The sequence below is a fragment of the Triticum dicoccoides genome, chromosome 7B (genome assembly GCF_002162155.2).
Source record: "Triticum dicoccoides isolate Atlit2015 ecotype Zavitan chromosome 7B, WEW_v2.0, whole genome shotgun sequence".
In the NCBI taxonomy this organism is placed as follows: Eukaryota; Viridiplantae; Streptophyta; class Magnoliopsida; order Poales; family Poaceae; genus Triticum; species Triticum dicoccoides.
In genome coordinates, this window is record NC_041393.1 from 449534498 (window position 1) to 449552766 (window position 18269).

General features: G+C 44.3%; 1 protein-coding gene across 1 annotated transcript; it reads right to left on the bottom strand.

The window, feature by feature from the left end:
- Positions 1–1713: 1713 nt before the first annotated feature.
- On the bottom strand, positions 1714–6938 carry LOC119338325 (probable protein phosphatase 2C 56). Its single transcript, XM_037610618.1, has 8 exons — positions 6605–6938; positions 5980–6107; positions 5801–5899; positions 5538–5696; positions 5004–5090; positions 4602–4696; positions 2566–2640; positions 1714–2305 (listed from the first exon to the last, which is right to left on the bottom strand). Exons 1-8 carry the CDS (start codon positions 6865–6867, stop codon positions 2180–2182), a joined length of 1032 nt encoding a protein of 343 aa, XP_037466515.1. The 5' UTR covers positions 6868–6938; the 3' UTR covers positions 1714–2179.
- Positions 6939–18269: the final 11331 nt, after the last annotated feature.

Below are 18269 nucleotides of genomic sequence, written 5' to 3' on the forward strand. Positions count from 1 at the left end.
AGTGTTGTTGATTTAGTATAAATTATCACCAGCAAAAAAATATACAACTTGTACTAACTTTGTATTAGATCACCGACACTTATTTTGGTATGGAGGGAGTACAAGGTTGCACTGTATTATACTCATCTACGTCATCACGATGGCGCAAAAGAATGCAGTGGCAAGAAAAAAATATTTTGTTGTGTTTAATGTCTTCTAACGCAAAAGAAAAATATTACTGGCTCACAAATTCTTTCATTTTACTGCATCAGCTTTATTATATTTGCCTTCTAAACTTCTTTTCGCTGTCCTTCAAATCATCATGCAAAGACTACATCATATTCTATTGCAAGGCATGTACAACGGTACTGTCATGTAAGCTTATATAAAAAATGCTAGTGCTTCCACATTTTTTCCTAATTTAATTTTGATATTAACATTTTTAGGTACATTAAACAATAGTTGCTAGAAAGCACATTAATAATAGTACAATCAAAGGCGCAGATCTGAATAACACATGCATAGCGGGACGTGGTGTTTCTGCTCCCGAGCTCAAATCCATATTAGCAGCAAAAAAATGACAACAAAATTTGTTAAATTTTCTATAGACGTAAAAGTGTTCATGAAGAATAAACATTCCTAATGCCCCGAGCAGGAGAAGAAATGATGCTATTTCTTTAAAATTTTGAAAGCATTTTGAAGTGCTGATTCTATTTTTTTTCCTTCACGAACGTAATTTCATCACCAAAAATTGCATGAAGGAAGAAATCTGACCAGTGTTTATTTTTAATTTATTTTTAAATTTTCTTGCGGAAAAATCGAGTTTATTCTATTATAATAGGGTTACAATCCAGAGACATGTGTTCCTCTATGCAAGGAGGTCCCAAATGCAACCATACAAAAGTGCAAGATTATGTACGACTGTAATAAGCCAATCTATCTGCTACCCTATTTTGAACATTGACTAATTTTTTGGGAACAAACTCCCACTCTACCATCACGGCCATAATCTCAGCTGCTAAATGCCCGTAAGCATTTTGAAAATTGACTATTTTTTGGGGGACAAACTCCCAGTCTACCATCAGGGCCATAATCTCAGCTGCTAAATGCCCCTAAGCTATTTTGAACATTGACTCATTTTTGGGGGAACAAACTCCCAGTCTACCATCAGGGCCATAATCTCAGCTGCTAAATGCCCATAAGCTATTTTGAACATTGACTAATTTTTTGGGGAACAAACTCCCAGTCTACCATCAGGGCCATAATCTCAGCTGCTAAATGCCCATAAGCCAAGCGAGAGAGACTATGAACAGATAGGACTACTGCTGAATCGGACTATACAACAACCGGTCTATTTGTGTGTCGGATGGCATGAACTTCTGCTTCAAGGGCATCGCTACAATGGAATGGCACCCAGTAAGCTGCAAATATTATAGAACCATCTTCCTTCCTCAGTACCATCCCAGCTGCCGCAGAACCGTCCTGAGCACAGAAGGAACCGTCCACGCAAAGAGCCGCCCGGTTCGCCGAAGGTGGAGGCCAAGGCCAGCGAGTCACGACACAACGTGGTTACTGTTCATTAGAGGAGCATCTGATCTTGGGATTACAAAGGCACTTTCGATGTGTAATGTTATTTTGAGTTTTGTCTAGCATACTAAAGTAAAAGTTTCTGCATAATCTTCGCGATTCAGATACATATTTCAGCATTGTTCATGAAAGCAACACAGAAATATGTACGGAGTTTGCAATTTTTAGATCCAATTTAGGATCTCATGACATGAGTATGCCATGTAGACCTCAGTTTTCTGAATAAACTAAACAAAACAAAAACACTATAAAGAAAATACTCCACACTCCTTCAATTATAAAGATATGATGATGTTGTGGTGGTGTAGTAGTATGCCCTTGGCCTTCTCCATTTTATTGCACCAGACTGCAAAATAATGATGGGAAGGACGTAACATCAGGTTCCACGTTTGAGGATTTCTCCAGATTTTGTGCATCCAACTCCTAACGGATCTGATGCAATTTCACGATAATCAGATGCAAAAATTCCCTACAAAAAGATACAACCAATCGGCCAGTTTCTTTCACAGCTGTTGAAGTCTTATACCAGCCATAGATCAGAGGAATACATTCTTTCAGGATATCTGAAGTGACAAAACTTCACTGCCATGAATTCCCGTTATCTTACGCCCGTTCAGTCGTGAAATTGCACCACAATGCATGTGATGTTGTCTGAGCTGTGCCGAGAGTGGGCCATTTCCGTCAGCTTCACCGCCGCCGCCTCAGGCCCGTCAGTTGCTTTCATAAGTGAAATAACATCCTTGTTTGTAAAAAGACACAAAATATGATTAGCAGTGGACCAAATAAAGCGCACAAATGATATGAAAAGACCATGTTCACCATATCAAATGTGCCAACATGCAGCTAGATCTCTAAAACCATATGGGCCGACCACGAGCGTTGGGTTTATGCCTTGGTAAAAAAAAACTAAACAAGGTTCTCTAAACCTCTTGGTACTATCAGCAAACACAAGCCCTGCCGCCATATGCTGTGTTAAAACCTTAAAATAGGTAGGAGTACCTCATTTTGCACAACATCCCAAAGACCATCTGTAGCAAGAACCAGGTATTCCAAGTCACTGCTGACCTGTGTTTCCTGCATTTTACAGTAGAACAGTACAAAAGATTCAGCAAGTGACACTTAACATACTTTTCCAACAGCAAGACCTTAAGTGAAGTTGCGTTAACAGTAGAATACTAAAAAAATCCTGCATTCAGAAGTACCAGAATCTAAATAAACTTTAGAACACACCATTCCACTGAAATGGTGTTAGCTGCTTGAGGCCATCTGTCCCGTTTCATAAATTAACCTTCTGAAATGAACTGTATAATATGACTAACATTGTTGTGACTTTACTGTTAACAGATATACACAGAATATTCTGCCAATGTCGGTTATCCTTATTCCCAGGCAATCTTCATATGTACATGCTGACATGCCTCTACAGAGTCAAGACAAACACTACAGCAGTAGCAAAATCCTGAAGGATTGCCAAGGAACCCCATGCGCAAGGGCCTGGGCTCCATGACCCTCCTCGCCCCCTGGATGATATTGAAGCACCGCAATGACCGTCTTCAATGGAGCACGCCCATCGGTGAACACCCTGCTCACGAAGATTAAGGAAGAGGCCACCCTTTGGGCAAGCACTGGCGCTCTAGGGCTTAGAGCCATCACCCCCCAAACATGGGATGTCCATTAATTCGGAAACTGTAACCGCCTCCTAGGAAGAGTGTAACCACAACTCTCTCTCTTTTCAATGAAATGAAACGCACGCTCTCATGTGTTTTCTCGAAAAATATGGTACTTACACCCACACCCAAAAAAGGATTTTGAACGTGCCCCGTTATGTAATCACAGCAATATCATCTATTACTATCCCCTCTCCATTTCATCCGACACCTCTTTCACCTCCCACTCAAAATACCAAGAAAAGAATTCTCTCTCAGAGACAAATTAATGTAGGTCTTCCCACCTCACAAACTCCCCAAAATAAGGAGGAAATGTAAAATGTCAAACAAAAGATGGCACCCATAAGATAAAACCACAACATCATATCTTGTATCACTGAAATAATTTATTATGGTAGACGGCATTAGATGCAAGTGTCTCTGACTAGGGCATGAAAATATCCATTCATAGGAACGTCAGATCAATATGTGCCGGATGATAAAAATGTTAACATGCATGATTTCTTTTAGGGCATGTACAATGGTGGCATATGGATACATATGCCCCATGATAAAAAGTAATTTGAGGCACCTACATTTATTTTTTCTCCCCAATGCAAGCTACCACTAGTGGGTCTCATTAAGAAATAGAAATAAAGACTCTAGTACACATGCATCTCTACTTTTCACTCCAACCTTTTCAGCTTTTGTCACCGGACCACACTTTTTCTCTTCAAGCACCCGCCTCCTGGAGAGGATCCCGCTTCCCTATCCGAACCTACTTTACGTCATATCCGATCCTACATGGCATGCGAGGCATCACCTTGAGGCTATGCATTGTACATGCCCTTAGTTTCGCAAGTAGCCTAGATTATTCTACTTCCAGTTGGAAGACCAATATAGACACCCAAGTTAAAGTTGTAACTTCAGGACTGGAGTTGAGGTTGCAACAAGAATCTACTACCATCATCCAATAAATCTACAGGACAATTATAAAATTCCCACTGTTTGATTGAGCAAGGAACGGTCCAGATCACAGGTGATAAAAGGTGCCACCATCCCAATATTTTCTCAACATGATCAATCAGTAAATGACAGTATTTTATTAGACAGAATGAACTTGCAGTTTGTGAAGGACTGCAGGAAATCCATTTGAATTCATGTTGATAGTCTGTAAAGTGGGTATTTGTCATTTCTACTCAGGTTGATGGTCCGTAAAGTGGGAATTCATTATTCCTCATGTGCATGGAAATGGATATTTGGGTCTACAAAAACAAAAACAAAAACAGTACGAGGAAACTGGTTCCTTCCTCGGTAACACTGAAGTAACAAACTAACTGAAGTTTCAGGGATTGGGAATTAACACAGAACTAAACATAAATTAGATACCTGAATGTCAGGCTCTGCTATCACATAATTCTTCAATGAACGGTTGCCAAATGCACGGGACATTGCCAGAATTCCATCAACCCTCCAAGTAAAACCTGCAGTAAAGCTCATATGAAAACAGAAAAAAGAAACAAAAATGATACAGTATTTCTAAAGAACCTTCAACTAACAGAAAAATAGGAGAAACATGTGGTGTTAGACATGTATGCAATCAGTTGTGCAATCTCCCCATTTTAAAAACTTTGTATATGAATATAAGGAAAAAGTTCAGGTGGGCTTATAGTTCCCCATTGATGCCTCAAGAATAATAGATGAATTCAGCTAATAATTGCTAGCTTCCACATCCAATTAAGTTCAAGCTAGCTATATCAGAAGAGTATTGTAGGGAAAAAGAGGTCTTACCATCATAACTAACACCACCTCCAGCATTCTCAATTCTTGCTCGCTCATCCTTTAAGTTAGGTTTATGGTCATCGGAGAGTGGGATTGCTACAGAACACAGGGACAAACATGTCTTCTTATATTATTCACGGGTAAAAAAGGAACCAGAGAATAATTAGTTTAGTGTTCACAATTTGTAGAGCAATATAGCAACATAACAAAGTATGCATGCATGAATGAATTGAAAAAATATGAGGTCAACAGTTAATAACTGAATTTAGTATTTAGTCGGCCAGCGTATTCATTCCTTGACACACTAAAATAAATAAATGAAAAGCACTCCTTTCATAACTGGGGCCAAGAAGACACATGTTAAATCCCTAGGAAATATCATTTAAGCAAGTTTAAGTGTATTATTAACTACACTACAAGGATATGCTAGCCATTGGATGGCAGAGAGTTTCAGTGTAGAGTAAGCATAGGTAGCTGTTAGTTGTATTGGATATAAGAAAGAAGGATTTTCACTAACAAAAAATACGATAAGAAAAATATTACCTTTGCCACCTTTTAAAGCGATAGCACGTGAATCACCAACATTTGCTACATAAAGTTGGTCACCAACCAAAATAGCAGCCAAAGCTGTCGAACCATCCTCCCTATAAGGAGTGGTTACCGACTCTAAGAAATCAGCATCAGTTTTCAGGAAGGTTGTCGCTGTTTTTGCAAAAGTAATCAACAATTATAACAAGTATGACGTGGCACTGGGAAGGGCCTTACTATGCAAGAAGGTATAGTAAAAAGAAGGGAAAACACATTACTCAGAGCAAGCTTTGGGTTTCTCAGGAACTGAGGATGCTTGATAAGGTTGTCAAGCAGATATTCCTTTAGATATTCAGCGGCAAGTGGTCCTGCATGACCTAGTGTACCAGATATTTAAAAGCATAAACATGGTAGCTAAGGAATCACAGAACAATAAAGTTAAGTTTTAAGATAATACCATCAAATACAGCAAACAGACTAACTGACTGTCCCTTGATTTTAGCGAACTTTACATCGTAGCGATCCTCCATAGTAGGTCTCCTTCCCTTAAAACTTGAATATCCACAGCTCAGCTTACCATCCTCACTGGCAACAAATTGTTTATACATCAATCCAAATAGTATGTCAACCTCTAACACAAGGAAGAATTGTGAGCACGTGAAGTGAAAGGAATTGCACGTACAAGTGAAAGGAATTACACGTCAATGGCTAGAAGATAGATTTAATCATAGTGTAATTACTTTTTAGAAGTATTCACAATGAAATACAGTTGCCCATACTACTAGGATTGTACGAAAGTAACTCTTTCAGATGTTTCAGAAGCTAATGAAGCACAACTGAATCGCGTCTTATTCTCGACCACACTTCAGAATAGATGGTATTGCCGCATTCCCTGGCATTTTTATCCAACTGGTATATGTCAATGGAGCTCTTGGCGCGGCGGTAGCATAAATCCAGATTGAATGCCCGCAGGTAAGCATCTAGATATGGCCAGCATCTATCGATTTCCACGAACACGCCAATGGCGGACACTGGCATTAAGCCCATCAATAGGTGAGATGGCCATTGGACCTTGAAATTACCTCTCTAAGCCGCCGCTAATCAAGTCACGCAGCACCGCTCGTCTCGTCTCCAAGCCGCGCCGCGGCTGCAGCTGTGGTAGAGCCGGCGAGGACGAAGAGGAGGATTCAGGAGTCGTCCTGCCACCGGAGCCTGAGGCCACGGCCCGGAATCCGCGCCCGCCGGGCAACGCGCGGGGTGTCGCGACGGAGGCTGTCACCCGCCGCCGGCCCGCCGCTGCAATGCCGACCAGGCCACGCAGGTTGGCGGCAGCGGCGCGTGCCATCCCTAGCAGGTTTCTCGACCTTCCAAGGGGGCGAGTGAGCCGGGGCTCGGGGGTTCTGGATGAGAGAAAAGGAGAAAAAAATGGCGGTTATTCAAGGGTCGTGCTGGACTTGGGCGCTTCGCATTTTGTGAGAAGATTCTCCACGTATGGAAATGTGCAGGCCACACGTGGCAGAGTGAAACACTATGGAGAAAATTTGACAAAACACTTTCGGACTCGAGTTCAAATGTAAAATCAAAAAATCTGAATTTTTGTATAGTAAACTATTTTTTTTGCGGGCGTATAGTAAACTAGACAAATATTTTGTGTGCTTGCGAAGACTTATCATTAAAGGAAATTCGTAGAAATCTGTAGAAAAAAAATCGATGCACCAAAAGTGCTATGTTTGAAAGGAAAATTTTGTTTTTGTCACTCTAGATTTGCCAATTTTCCTAATATCACCCTAGATTTTGACATTTCACTTTTGCCACTCTTAGCTTTTGACGGCCTCGACCCCAATGGGCCAGATCTGCGTCTCCTTCGGTTCTTGGCATGTTGGCGTTGCCCGTCGACATCGCCTGCCCTGCATCGGGCCCCTTCGCCTCCCCACCCCCAACCCCGGCCACCTCGCTGCCCTGCCCCCCGTCATGTCCAAGGTTCGCGTGTCCGACGCGACTCCACTTCGTGTGGTGGTATCCGACCTATGCTTGACTTCTGACTCCCGATGTTTGATCTGGTGGCTATGAGATTGCTCAGACCAGGCTAGGGAGAAATCCCTACTCTGCTTGTCGGTGCTGGCAGCGGCGACACTTGCGAGTGTCGTCCCCTCCTTGGAGGCGTTGTCATGGCCTCTCTGCACCCCTCTTTGAGCACCAGGGGAAACCCTAGGTCTGATTCTCCGGATCGGATACTTCTTGAAGGCGTCGTCTTATGTGCTTGTTGCGTCTGTCGGATTTCGGGTTCCGCAAACCCTTGATAGGTTCGAACTCTGGGGTGCGTGCGGAGATCTCAACCTACCCATCCTGCCTACCCGCGATCTTCCTAAGCCTAGCAAGTCGAGCTCGAAGGGACAGAGAGACACAACAGTTTATCCTGGTTCGGGCCACCTTGCGGTGTAATACCCTACTCCAGCGTTTTGGTGGATTGCCTCGAAGGGCTGAGGATGAACTAGTACAGTGGATGAATGATAACCCACAAGTATAGGGGATCGCAACAGTTTTCGAAGGTAGAGTATTCAACCCAAATTTATTGATTCAACACAAGGGGAGCCAAAGAATATTCTCAAGTATTAGCAGTTGAGTTGTCAATTCAACCACACCTGGATAACTTAATATCTGCAGCAAAGTATTTAGTAGTAAAGTAGTATGGAAATAACGGTAACGGTAGCAAAAGTAACAGTAGCAGTTTTGTAGTAATTGTAACAGTGGCAACGGTAAAGTAACTAAGCAAATATCAATATGTGAAAAGCTCGTAGGCATTGGATCAGTGATGGATAATTATGTCGGATGTGATTCCTCATGCAATAGTTATAACATAGGGTGACACAGAACTAGCTCCAGTTCATCGATGTAATGTAGGCATATATTCCGAATATAGTCATACGTGCTTATGGAAAAGAACTTGCATGACATCTTTGTTGGAAATATGCCCTAGAGGCAATAATAAAATGGTTATTATTATATTTCCTTGTTCATGATAATTGTCTATTGTTCATGCTATAATTGTATTGATCGGAAACCGTAATACATGTGTGAATACATAGACCACACCATGTCCCTAGTGAGCCTCTAGTTTACTAGCTCGTTGATCAACAGATGGTCATGGTTTCCTGACTATGGACATTGGATGTCATTGATAACGGGATCACATCATTAGGAGAATGATGTGATGGACAAGACCCAATCCTAAGCATAGCACAAGATCGTGTAGTTCGTTTGCTAGAGCTTTTCTAATGTCAAGTATCATTTCCTTAGACCATGAGATCATGTAACTCCTGGATATCGTAGGAATGCTTTGGGTGTACCAAACGTCACAACGTAGCTGGGTGGCTATAAAGGTGCACTACAGGTATCTCCGAAAGTGTCTGTTGGGTTAGCATGAATCAAGACTGGGATTTGTCACTCCGTATGACGGAAAGGTATCTCTGGGGCCACTCGGTAGTGCATCATCATAATGAGCTCAATGTGACTAAGTAGTTGGTCATGGGATCATGTATTACGGAACGAGTAAAGTGACTTGCCGGTAACGAGATTGAACGAGGTATTGGGATACCGACGATCGAATCTCGGGCAAGTAACATACCGATTGACAAAGGGAATTGTATACGGGATTACTTGAATTCTCGACATCGTGGTTCATCCGATGAGATCATCGTGGAACATGTGGGAGCCAACATGGGTATCCAGATCCCATTGTTGGTTATTGGCCGGAGAGCTGTCTCGGTCATGTCTGCATGATTCCCGAACCCGTAGGGTCTACACACTTAAGGTTCGATGACGCTAGGGTTATAAGGAAGATTTGTATATGATTACCGAATGTTGTTAGGAGTCCCGAATGAGATCCCGGACGTCACGAGGAGTTCCGGAATGGTCCGGAGGTGAAGATTTATATATGGGAAGTCATCATACGGTCACCGGAAATATTCGGGGGTATAACGGTATTGTACGGGGACCACCGGAGGGGTTCCGGGGGTCCACTGGGAGGGTCCACCTGCCCCGGAGGGCCTCATGGCTGTAGGTGGAAGGGAACCAGCCCCTAGTGGGCTGGGCGCCACCCCCTAGGGCCCATGCGCCTAGGGTTGGGGGGGACCCCAGAGGGGGGCGCCCCCTTGGCTTGGCCCCCTTCCCCCTTCTCCCTATAAATAGAGGGGTTGAGGGAGGGTGGAGCACCACATTGAAGGCGCAGGCCCTCCCCTCCCTAACACCTCTCCTCCTCCGCAAGAGCTTGGCGAAGCTCTGCCGGAGAACTGCCACTCCATCACCACCACGCCGTCGTGATGCTGCTGGAGCCCTCTTCCTCAACCTCTCCCTCCTCCTTGCTGGATCAAGGCGCGGGAGACGTCACGGGGCTGCACGTGTGTTGAACGCGGAGGTGCCGTTGTTCGGCGCTTAGATCGGAGTCCACCGCGATCTGAATCGCTTCGAGTACGACCCTTCATCCACGTTCTTGCAACGCTTCCGTCTCGCGATCTTCAAGGGTATGAAGATGCACTCCCCTCTCTCTCGTTGCTAGTTACTCCATAGATTGATCTTGGTGATGCGTAGAAATTTTTTAATTTCTGCAACGATCCCCAACAATGGCATCATGAGCTAGGTCTATGAGTAGTTTCTATGCACGAGTAGAACACAAGTTTGTTGTGGGTGTCGATTTTGTCAATTTACTTGCCACTACTAGTCTTATCTTGTTTCGGCAGCATCGTGGGATGAAGCGGCCCAGACCGACCTTACACGTACGCTTACGTTAGACAGGTTCCACCGACTGACATGCACTAGTTGCATAAGGTGGCTAGCGGGTGTCTGTCTCTCCCACTTTAGTCGGATCGGATTCGATGAAAAGGGTCCTTATGAAGGGTAAATAGCAATTGGCATATCACGTTGTGGTTTTGGCGTAGGTAAGAAACGTTCTTGCTAGAAACCTATAGCAGCCACGTAAAAACATGCAACAACAATTAGAGGACGTCTAACTTGTTTTTGCAGCATATGCCGTGTGATGTGATATGGACAAAAGGATGTGATGAATGATATATATGTGATGTATGGGATTGATCATGTTCTTGTAATAGGAATCACGACTTGCATGTCGATGAGTATGACAACCGGCAGGAGCCATAGGAGTTGTCTTAATTTATTGTATGACATGTGTGTCATTGAATAACACCATGTAATCACTTTACTTTATTGCTAAACCGTTAGCCATAGTAGTAGAAGTAATAGTTGGCGAGACAACTTCATGAAGACACGATGATGGAGATCATGATGATGGAGATCATGGTGTCATGCCGGTGACGATGATGACCATGGCGCCCCGAAGATGGAGATCAAAAGGAGCAAAATGATATTGGCCATATCATGTCACTATTTGATTGCATGTGATGTTTATCATGTTTTACATCTTATTTGCTTAGAACGACGGTAGCATAAATAAGATGATCCCTCATAAAATTTCAAGAAAGTGTTCCCCCTAACTGTGCACCGTTGCGAAGGTTCGTTGTTTCGAAGCACCACGTGATGATCGGGTGTGATAGATTCTAACGTTCGAATACAATGGGTGTAAGCCAGATTTACACATGCAAAACACTTAGGTTGACTTGACGAGCCTAGCATGTATAGACATGGCCTCGGAACACGGGAGATCGAAAGGTCGAACATGAGTCGTATAGAAGATACGATCAACATGAAGATGTTCACCGATGACGACTAGTCCGTCTCACGTGATGATCGGACACGGCCTAGTTGACTCGGATCATGTATCACTTAGATGACTAGAGGAATGTTTATCTGAGTGGGAGTTCATTATATAATTTGATTAGATGAACTTAATTATCATGAACTTAGTCTAAAATCTTTGCAATATGTCTTGTAGATCAAATGGCCCACGCTAATGTTGCCCTCAACTTCAACGCGTTCCTAGAGAAAACCAAGCTGAAAGACGATGGTAGCAACTATACGGACTGGGTCCGAAACTTGAGGATCATCCTCATAGCTGCCAAGAAAGCATATGTCCTAGATGCACCGCTAGGTGAAGCACCGGTTTTCCCAGCAACTCAAGACGTTATGAACCCTGGCAGTCGCGTAGTGATGATTACTCCCTGGTTCAGTGCGGCATGCTCTACAGCTTAGAACCAGGGCTCCAAAAGCGTTTTGAGCAGCACGGAGCATATGAGATGTTCCAAGAGCTAAAAATGGTTTTCCAAGCTCATGCTCGGGTCGAGAGATATGAAGTCTCCGACAAGTTCTACAGTTGTAAGATGGAGGAGAATGGTTCTGTCAGCGAGCACATACTCAAAATGTCTGGGTTGCACAACCGCTTATCTCAGCTGGGAGTTAATCTCCCGGATGACGCGGTCATTGACAGAATCCTCCAGTCGCTCCCACCTAGCTACAAGAGCTTTGTGATGAACTACAATATGCAGGGGATGGTGAAAACCATTCCTGAGGTATTTTCAATGCTGAAATCAGCGGAGGTGGAGATCAAAAAGGAACATCAAGTGTTGATGGTCAATAAAACCACTAGTTTCAAGAAAGGCAAGGGTAAGAAGAACTTCAAGAAGGACAGCAAGGGAGTTGCCGCGCCCAGTAAGCCAGTTGCCAGGAAGAAGCCAAAGCATGGACCCAAACCTGAGACTGAGTGCTTTTATTGCAAGGGAAGCGGACACTGGAAGCGGAACTGCCCCAAGTACTTAGCGGACAAGAAGGCCGGCAACACCAAAGGTATATGTGATATACATGCAATTGATGTGTACCTTAGCAGTACTCGTAGTAGGTCCTGGGTATTTGATACCGGTGCGGTTGCTCATATTTGTAACTCAAAACAGGAGCTGCGGAGTAAGCGGAGACTGGCGAAGGACGAGGTGACGATGCGCGTCGGGAATGGTTCCAAGGTCGATGTGATCGCTGTCGGCACGCTACCTCTACATTTACCTACGGGGTTAGTTTTAAACCTCAATAATTGTTATTTAGTGCCAGCTTTGAGCATGAACATTGTATGTGGATCTCATTTAATACGAGATGGCTACTCATTTAAATCCGAGAATAATGGTTGTTCTATTTATATGAGAGATATGTTTTATGGTTATGCCCCGCTGGTCAATGGTTTATTCTTAATGAATCTCGAACGTGATGTTACACATATTCATAGTGTGAATACCAAAAGATGTAAGGTTGATAATGATAGTCTCACATACTTGTGGCACTTCTGCCTTGGTCACATTGGTGTTAAACGCATGAAGAAGCTCCATGCAGATGGACTTTTGGAGTCTCTTGATTACGAATCATTTGATACATGCGAACCATGCCTCATGGGCAAAATGACCGAGACTCCGTTCTCCAGAACAATGGAGCGAGCAACCAACTTATTGGAAATCGTACATACTGATGTGTGCGGTCCAATGAGCGTTGAGGCTCGCGGAGGCTATCGTTATGTTCTCACCCTCACTGATGACTTAAGTAGATATGGGTACATCTACTTGATGAAACACAAGTCTGATACCTTTGAAAAGTTCAAGGAATTTCAGAATGAGGTAGAGAATCAACGTGACAGAAATATAAAGTTCTTACGATCAGATCGTGGGGGAGAATATTTGAGTCATGAATTTGGTACGCACTTAAGGAAATGTGGAATTTTTTCACAGCTCATGCCGCCTGGAACACCTCAGCGTAACAGTGTGTCTGAACGTCGTAATCGCACTCTATTGGATATGGTGCGATCTATGATGTCTCTTACCGATTTATCGCTATCATTTTGGTGATACGCTCTAGAGACAGCTACATTCACTTTAAATAGGGCACCGTCTAAATCCGTTGAGACGACACCGTATGAATTATGGTTTGGGAAGAAACCTAATTTGTTGTTTCTAAAAGTTTGGGGATGCGATGCTTATGTCAAGAAACTTCAACCTGAAAAGCTCGAACCCAAGTCGGAAAAATGCATCTTCATAGGATACCCTAAGGAAACCATTGGGTATACCTTCTACCTCAGATCCGAAGGCAAGATCTTTGTTGCCAAGAACGGGTCCTTTCTGGAGAAAGAGTTTCTCTCGAGAGAAGTAACTGGGAGGAAAGTAGAACTTGATGAAGTACGGCCTCTTGAACCGAAAAGTAGCGCAGCTCAGGAAAATGTTTCTGTGGTGCCTACACCGACTAGAGAGGAAGTTAATGATGATGATCAAGGTACTTCGGATCAAGTTGCTACTGAACTTTGTAGGTCCACAAGGATACGTTCCACACCAGAATGGTATGGCAACCCTGTCCTGGAAATCATGTTGTTAGACAACGGTGAACCTTCGAACTATGAAGAAGTGATGGCGGGCCCAGATTCCAACAAATGGCTTGAATCCATGCAATCCGAGATAGGATCCATGTATGAAAACAAAGTATGGACTTTGACAGACTTGCCCGATGATCGGCGAGCGATAGAAAATAAATGGATCTATAAGAAGAAGACGGACGCGAATGGTAATGTTACCATCTCGACTTGTCGCTAAGGGTTATCGACAAGTTCAAGGGGTTGACTACGATGAGACCTTCTCACCCGTAGCGAAGCTGAAGTCCGTCCGAATCATGTTAGCAATTGCCGCATTCTACGATTATGAGATATGGAAAATGGACGTCAAAACGGCATTCCTTAACGGCTTTCTTAAGGAAGAATTGTATATGATGCAGCCGAAAGGTTTTGTCGATCCTAAGAATGCTAACAAGGTATGAAAGCTCCAGCGCTCCATCTATGGGCTGGTACAAGCATCTCGGAGTTGGAACATTCGCTTTGATGAAATGATCAAAGCATTTGGATTTATGCAGACTTATGGAGAAGCCTGCGTTTACAAGAAAGTGAGTGGGAGCTCTGTAGCATTTCTCATATTATATGTGGATGACATACTATTGATGGGAAATGATATAGAACTTTTGGAAAACATAAAGGCCTACTTGAATAAGTGTTTTTCAATGAAGGACCTTGGAGAAGCTGCTTACATATTAGGCATCAAGATCTATAGAGATAGATCGAGACGTCTCATAGGTCTTTCGCAAAGCACATACCTTGATAAGATATTGAAGAAGTTCAATATGGATCAGTCCAATAAGGGGTTCTTGCCTGTATTGCAAGGTGTGAAATTGAGCTCGACTCAAAGCCCGGCCACGGAAGAAGATAGAGAAAAGATGAGCGTCATCCCCTATGCCTCTGCCATAGGGTCTATTATGTATGCCATGCTATGTACCAGACCTGATGTAAACCTTGTCGTAAGTTTGGTAGGAAGGTACCAAAGTAATCCCGGCATGGAACACTAGACAACGGTCAAAAATATCCTAAAGTACCTGAAAAGGACTAAGGATATGTTTCTCATTTATGGGGGTGACGAAAAGCTCGTCATAAAGGGTTACGTCGATGCTAGCTTCGACATAGATCTGGATGACTCCAAGTCACAAACCGGATACGTGTATATTTTAAATGATGGGGCAGTAAGCTGGTGCAGTTGCAAGCAAAGCGTCATGGTGGGATCTACATGTGAAGCAGAGTACATGGCAGCCTCGGAGGCAGCACATGAAGCAATCTGGATGAAGGAGTTCATTACCGACCTAGGAGTGATTCCCAATGCGGCCCGATGACTCTCTTCTATGACAACACTGGAGCTATTGCCCTTGCCAAGGAGCCCAGGTTTCACAAGAAGACCAGACACATCAAGCGTCGCTTCAACTCCATTCGTGAAAATGTTCAAGATGGAGACATAGATATTTGTAAAGTGCATACGGATCTGAATGTCGCAGATCCGTTGACTAAACCACTTCCGCAAGCAAAACATGATCAACACCAGACCTCTATGGGTGTTTGATTCATCACAATGTAACTAGACTATTGACTCTAGTGAAGTGGGAGACAGTTGGAAATATGCCCTAGAGGCAATAATAGAATGGTTATTATTATATTTCCTTGTTCATGATAATTGTCTATTGTTCATGCTATAATTGTATTGATCGGAAACCGTAATACATGTGTGAATACATAGACCACACCATGTCCCTAGTGAGCCTCTAGTTTACTAGCTCGTTGATCAACAGATGGTCATGGTTTCCTGACTATGAACATTGGATATCATTGATAACGGGATCACATCATTAGGAGAATGATGTGATGGACAAGACCCAATCCTAAACATAGCACAAGATCGTGTAGTTCGTTTGCTAGAGCTTTTCTAATGTCAAGTATCATTTCCTTAGACCATGAGATCGTGTAACTCCCGGATATCGTAGGAATGCTTTGGGTGTACCAAACGTCACAACGTAACTGGGTGGCTATAAAGGTGCACTATAGGTATCTCCGAAAGTGTCTGTTGGGTTAGCACGAATCGAGATTGGGATTTGTCACTCCGTATGACGGAGAGGTATCTCTGGGCCCACCCAGTAGTGCATCATCATAATGAGCTCAATGTGACTAAGTAGTTGGTCACGGGATCATGCATTACAGAACGAGTAAAGTGACTTGCCGGTAACGAGATTGGAGGTATTGGGATACCGACAATCGAATCTAGGGCAAGTAACATACCGATTGACAAAGGGAATTGTATACGGGATTACTTGAATCCTCGACATCGTGGTTCATCCGATGAGATCATCGTGGAACATGTGGGAGACAACATGGTTATCCAGATCACGCTGTTGGTTATTGGCCGGAGAGCTGTCTCGGTCATGTCTGCATGATTCCCGAACCCGTAGGGTCTACACACTTAAGGTTCTATGACGCTAGGGTTATAAGGAAGATTTGTATGTGATTACCGAATGTTGTTCGGAGTCCCGGATGAGATCCTGGACGTCACGAGGAGTTCCGGAATGGTCCGGAGGTGAAGATTTATATATGGGAAGTCATCATACGGTCACCAGAAATATTCGGGGGTATACAGGTATTGTACCGGGACCATCGGAGGGGTTCCGAGGGTCCACCAGGAGGGTCCACCTGCCCCGGAGGGCCTCATGGGCTGTAGGTGGAAGGGAACCAGCCCCTAGTGGGCTGGGCGCCACCCCCCTAGGGCCCATGCGCCTAGGGTTGGGGGGACCCTAGAGGGGGGCGCCCCCTTGGCTTGGGGGGCAAGCCCCCTCCCCCTTGGCCGCCGCCCCCCCCCTCTAGATTCCATCTAGAGGGGCCGGCCCCCTTCCCCCTTCTCCCTATAAATAGAGGGGTAGAGGGAGGGGTGGAGCACCACATTGAAGGCGCAGCCCCTCCCCTCCCCAACACCTCTCCTCCTTCGCAAGAGCTTGGCGAAGCCCTGCCGGAGAACTGCCACTCCATCACCACCACGCCGTCGTGCTGCTGCTGGAGCCCTCTTCCTCAACCTCTCCCTCCTCCTTGCTAGATCAAGGCGCGGGAGACGTCACCGAGCTACACCTGTGTTGAACGCGGAGGTGCCATTGTTCAACGCTTAGATCGGAGTCCACCACGATCTGAATCGCTTCGAGTATGACTCCTTCATCCAAGTTCTTGCAACGCTTCCGTCTCGCGATCTTCAAGGGTATGAAGATGCACTCTCCTCTCTCTCGTTGCTAGTTACTCCATAGATTGATCTTGGTGATGCGTAGAATTTTTTTAATTTCTGCAACGATCCCCAACAATCTTTTGTCCTACCCTCCCATGGCAGCGGGGTCCTATTGGAAACTTAGGGATATTAAGGCCTCCTTTTAATAGAGTACTGGACCAAAGCATTAACACTTAGTGAATACATGAACTCCTCAAACTATGGTCATCACCGGGAGTGGTCCCGATTGTTGTCACTTCGGGGTTGCCGAATCATAACACATAGTAGGTGATTATAGACTTGCAAGATAGGATCAAGAACTCACACATATTCATGAAAACATAATAGGTTCAGATCTGAAATCATGGCACTTGGGCCCTCGTGACAAGCATTAAGCATAGCAAAGTCATAGCAACATCAATCTTAGAACATAATGGATACTAGGGATCAAACCCTAACAAAACTAACTCGATTACATGGTAAATCTCATCCAACCCATCACCGTCCAGCAAGCCTACAATGGAATTACTCACGCACGGTGGTGAGCATCATGAAATTGGTGATGGAGGAAGGTTGATGATGATGACGACGACGGATTCCCCTCTCCGGAGCCCCGAACGGACTCCAGATCAGCCCTCCCGAGAGATATTAGGGCTTGGCGGCGGCTCCGTATTGTAAAACGCGATGAATCCTTCTCTCTGATTTTTTTTCTCCCCGAACGTGAATATATGGAGTTGGAGTTGAGGTCGGTGGAGCACCAGGGGGCCCACGAGGCAGGGGGCGCGCCTAGGGGGTAGGCGCGCCCCCACCCTCATCGACAGGGTGCGGGCCCCTGGCCTTGATTCTTTCGCTAGTATTTTTTATTAATTCCAAAAATATTCTCCGTGGAGTTTCAGGTCATTCCGAGAACTTTTATTTTTGCACAAAAATAACACCATGGCAATTCTGCTGAAAACAGCGTCAGTCCGGGTTAGTTCCATTCAAATCATGCAAGTTTGAGTCCAAAACAAGGGCAAAAGTGTTTGTAAAAGTAGATACGATGGAGACGTATCAATGAACTGGCCTTAGGAGGTGAGGTGTTCTGGAGCTCGAGAGAGCTGGTGAGGTGGAATGGCTTTGCTCCATTCGCCCCCCTTCTTTGGTGGTGGCTAAGTCCTATTTATAATGGCCTTGGTCCTCTTCCCAAATGTTGGCAGGAAGGGATCCC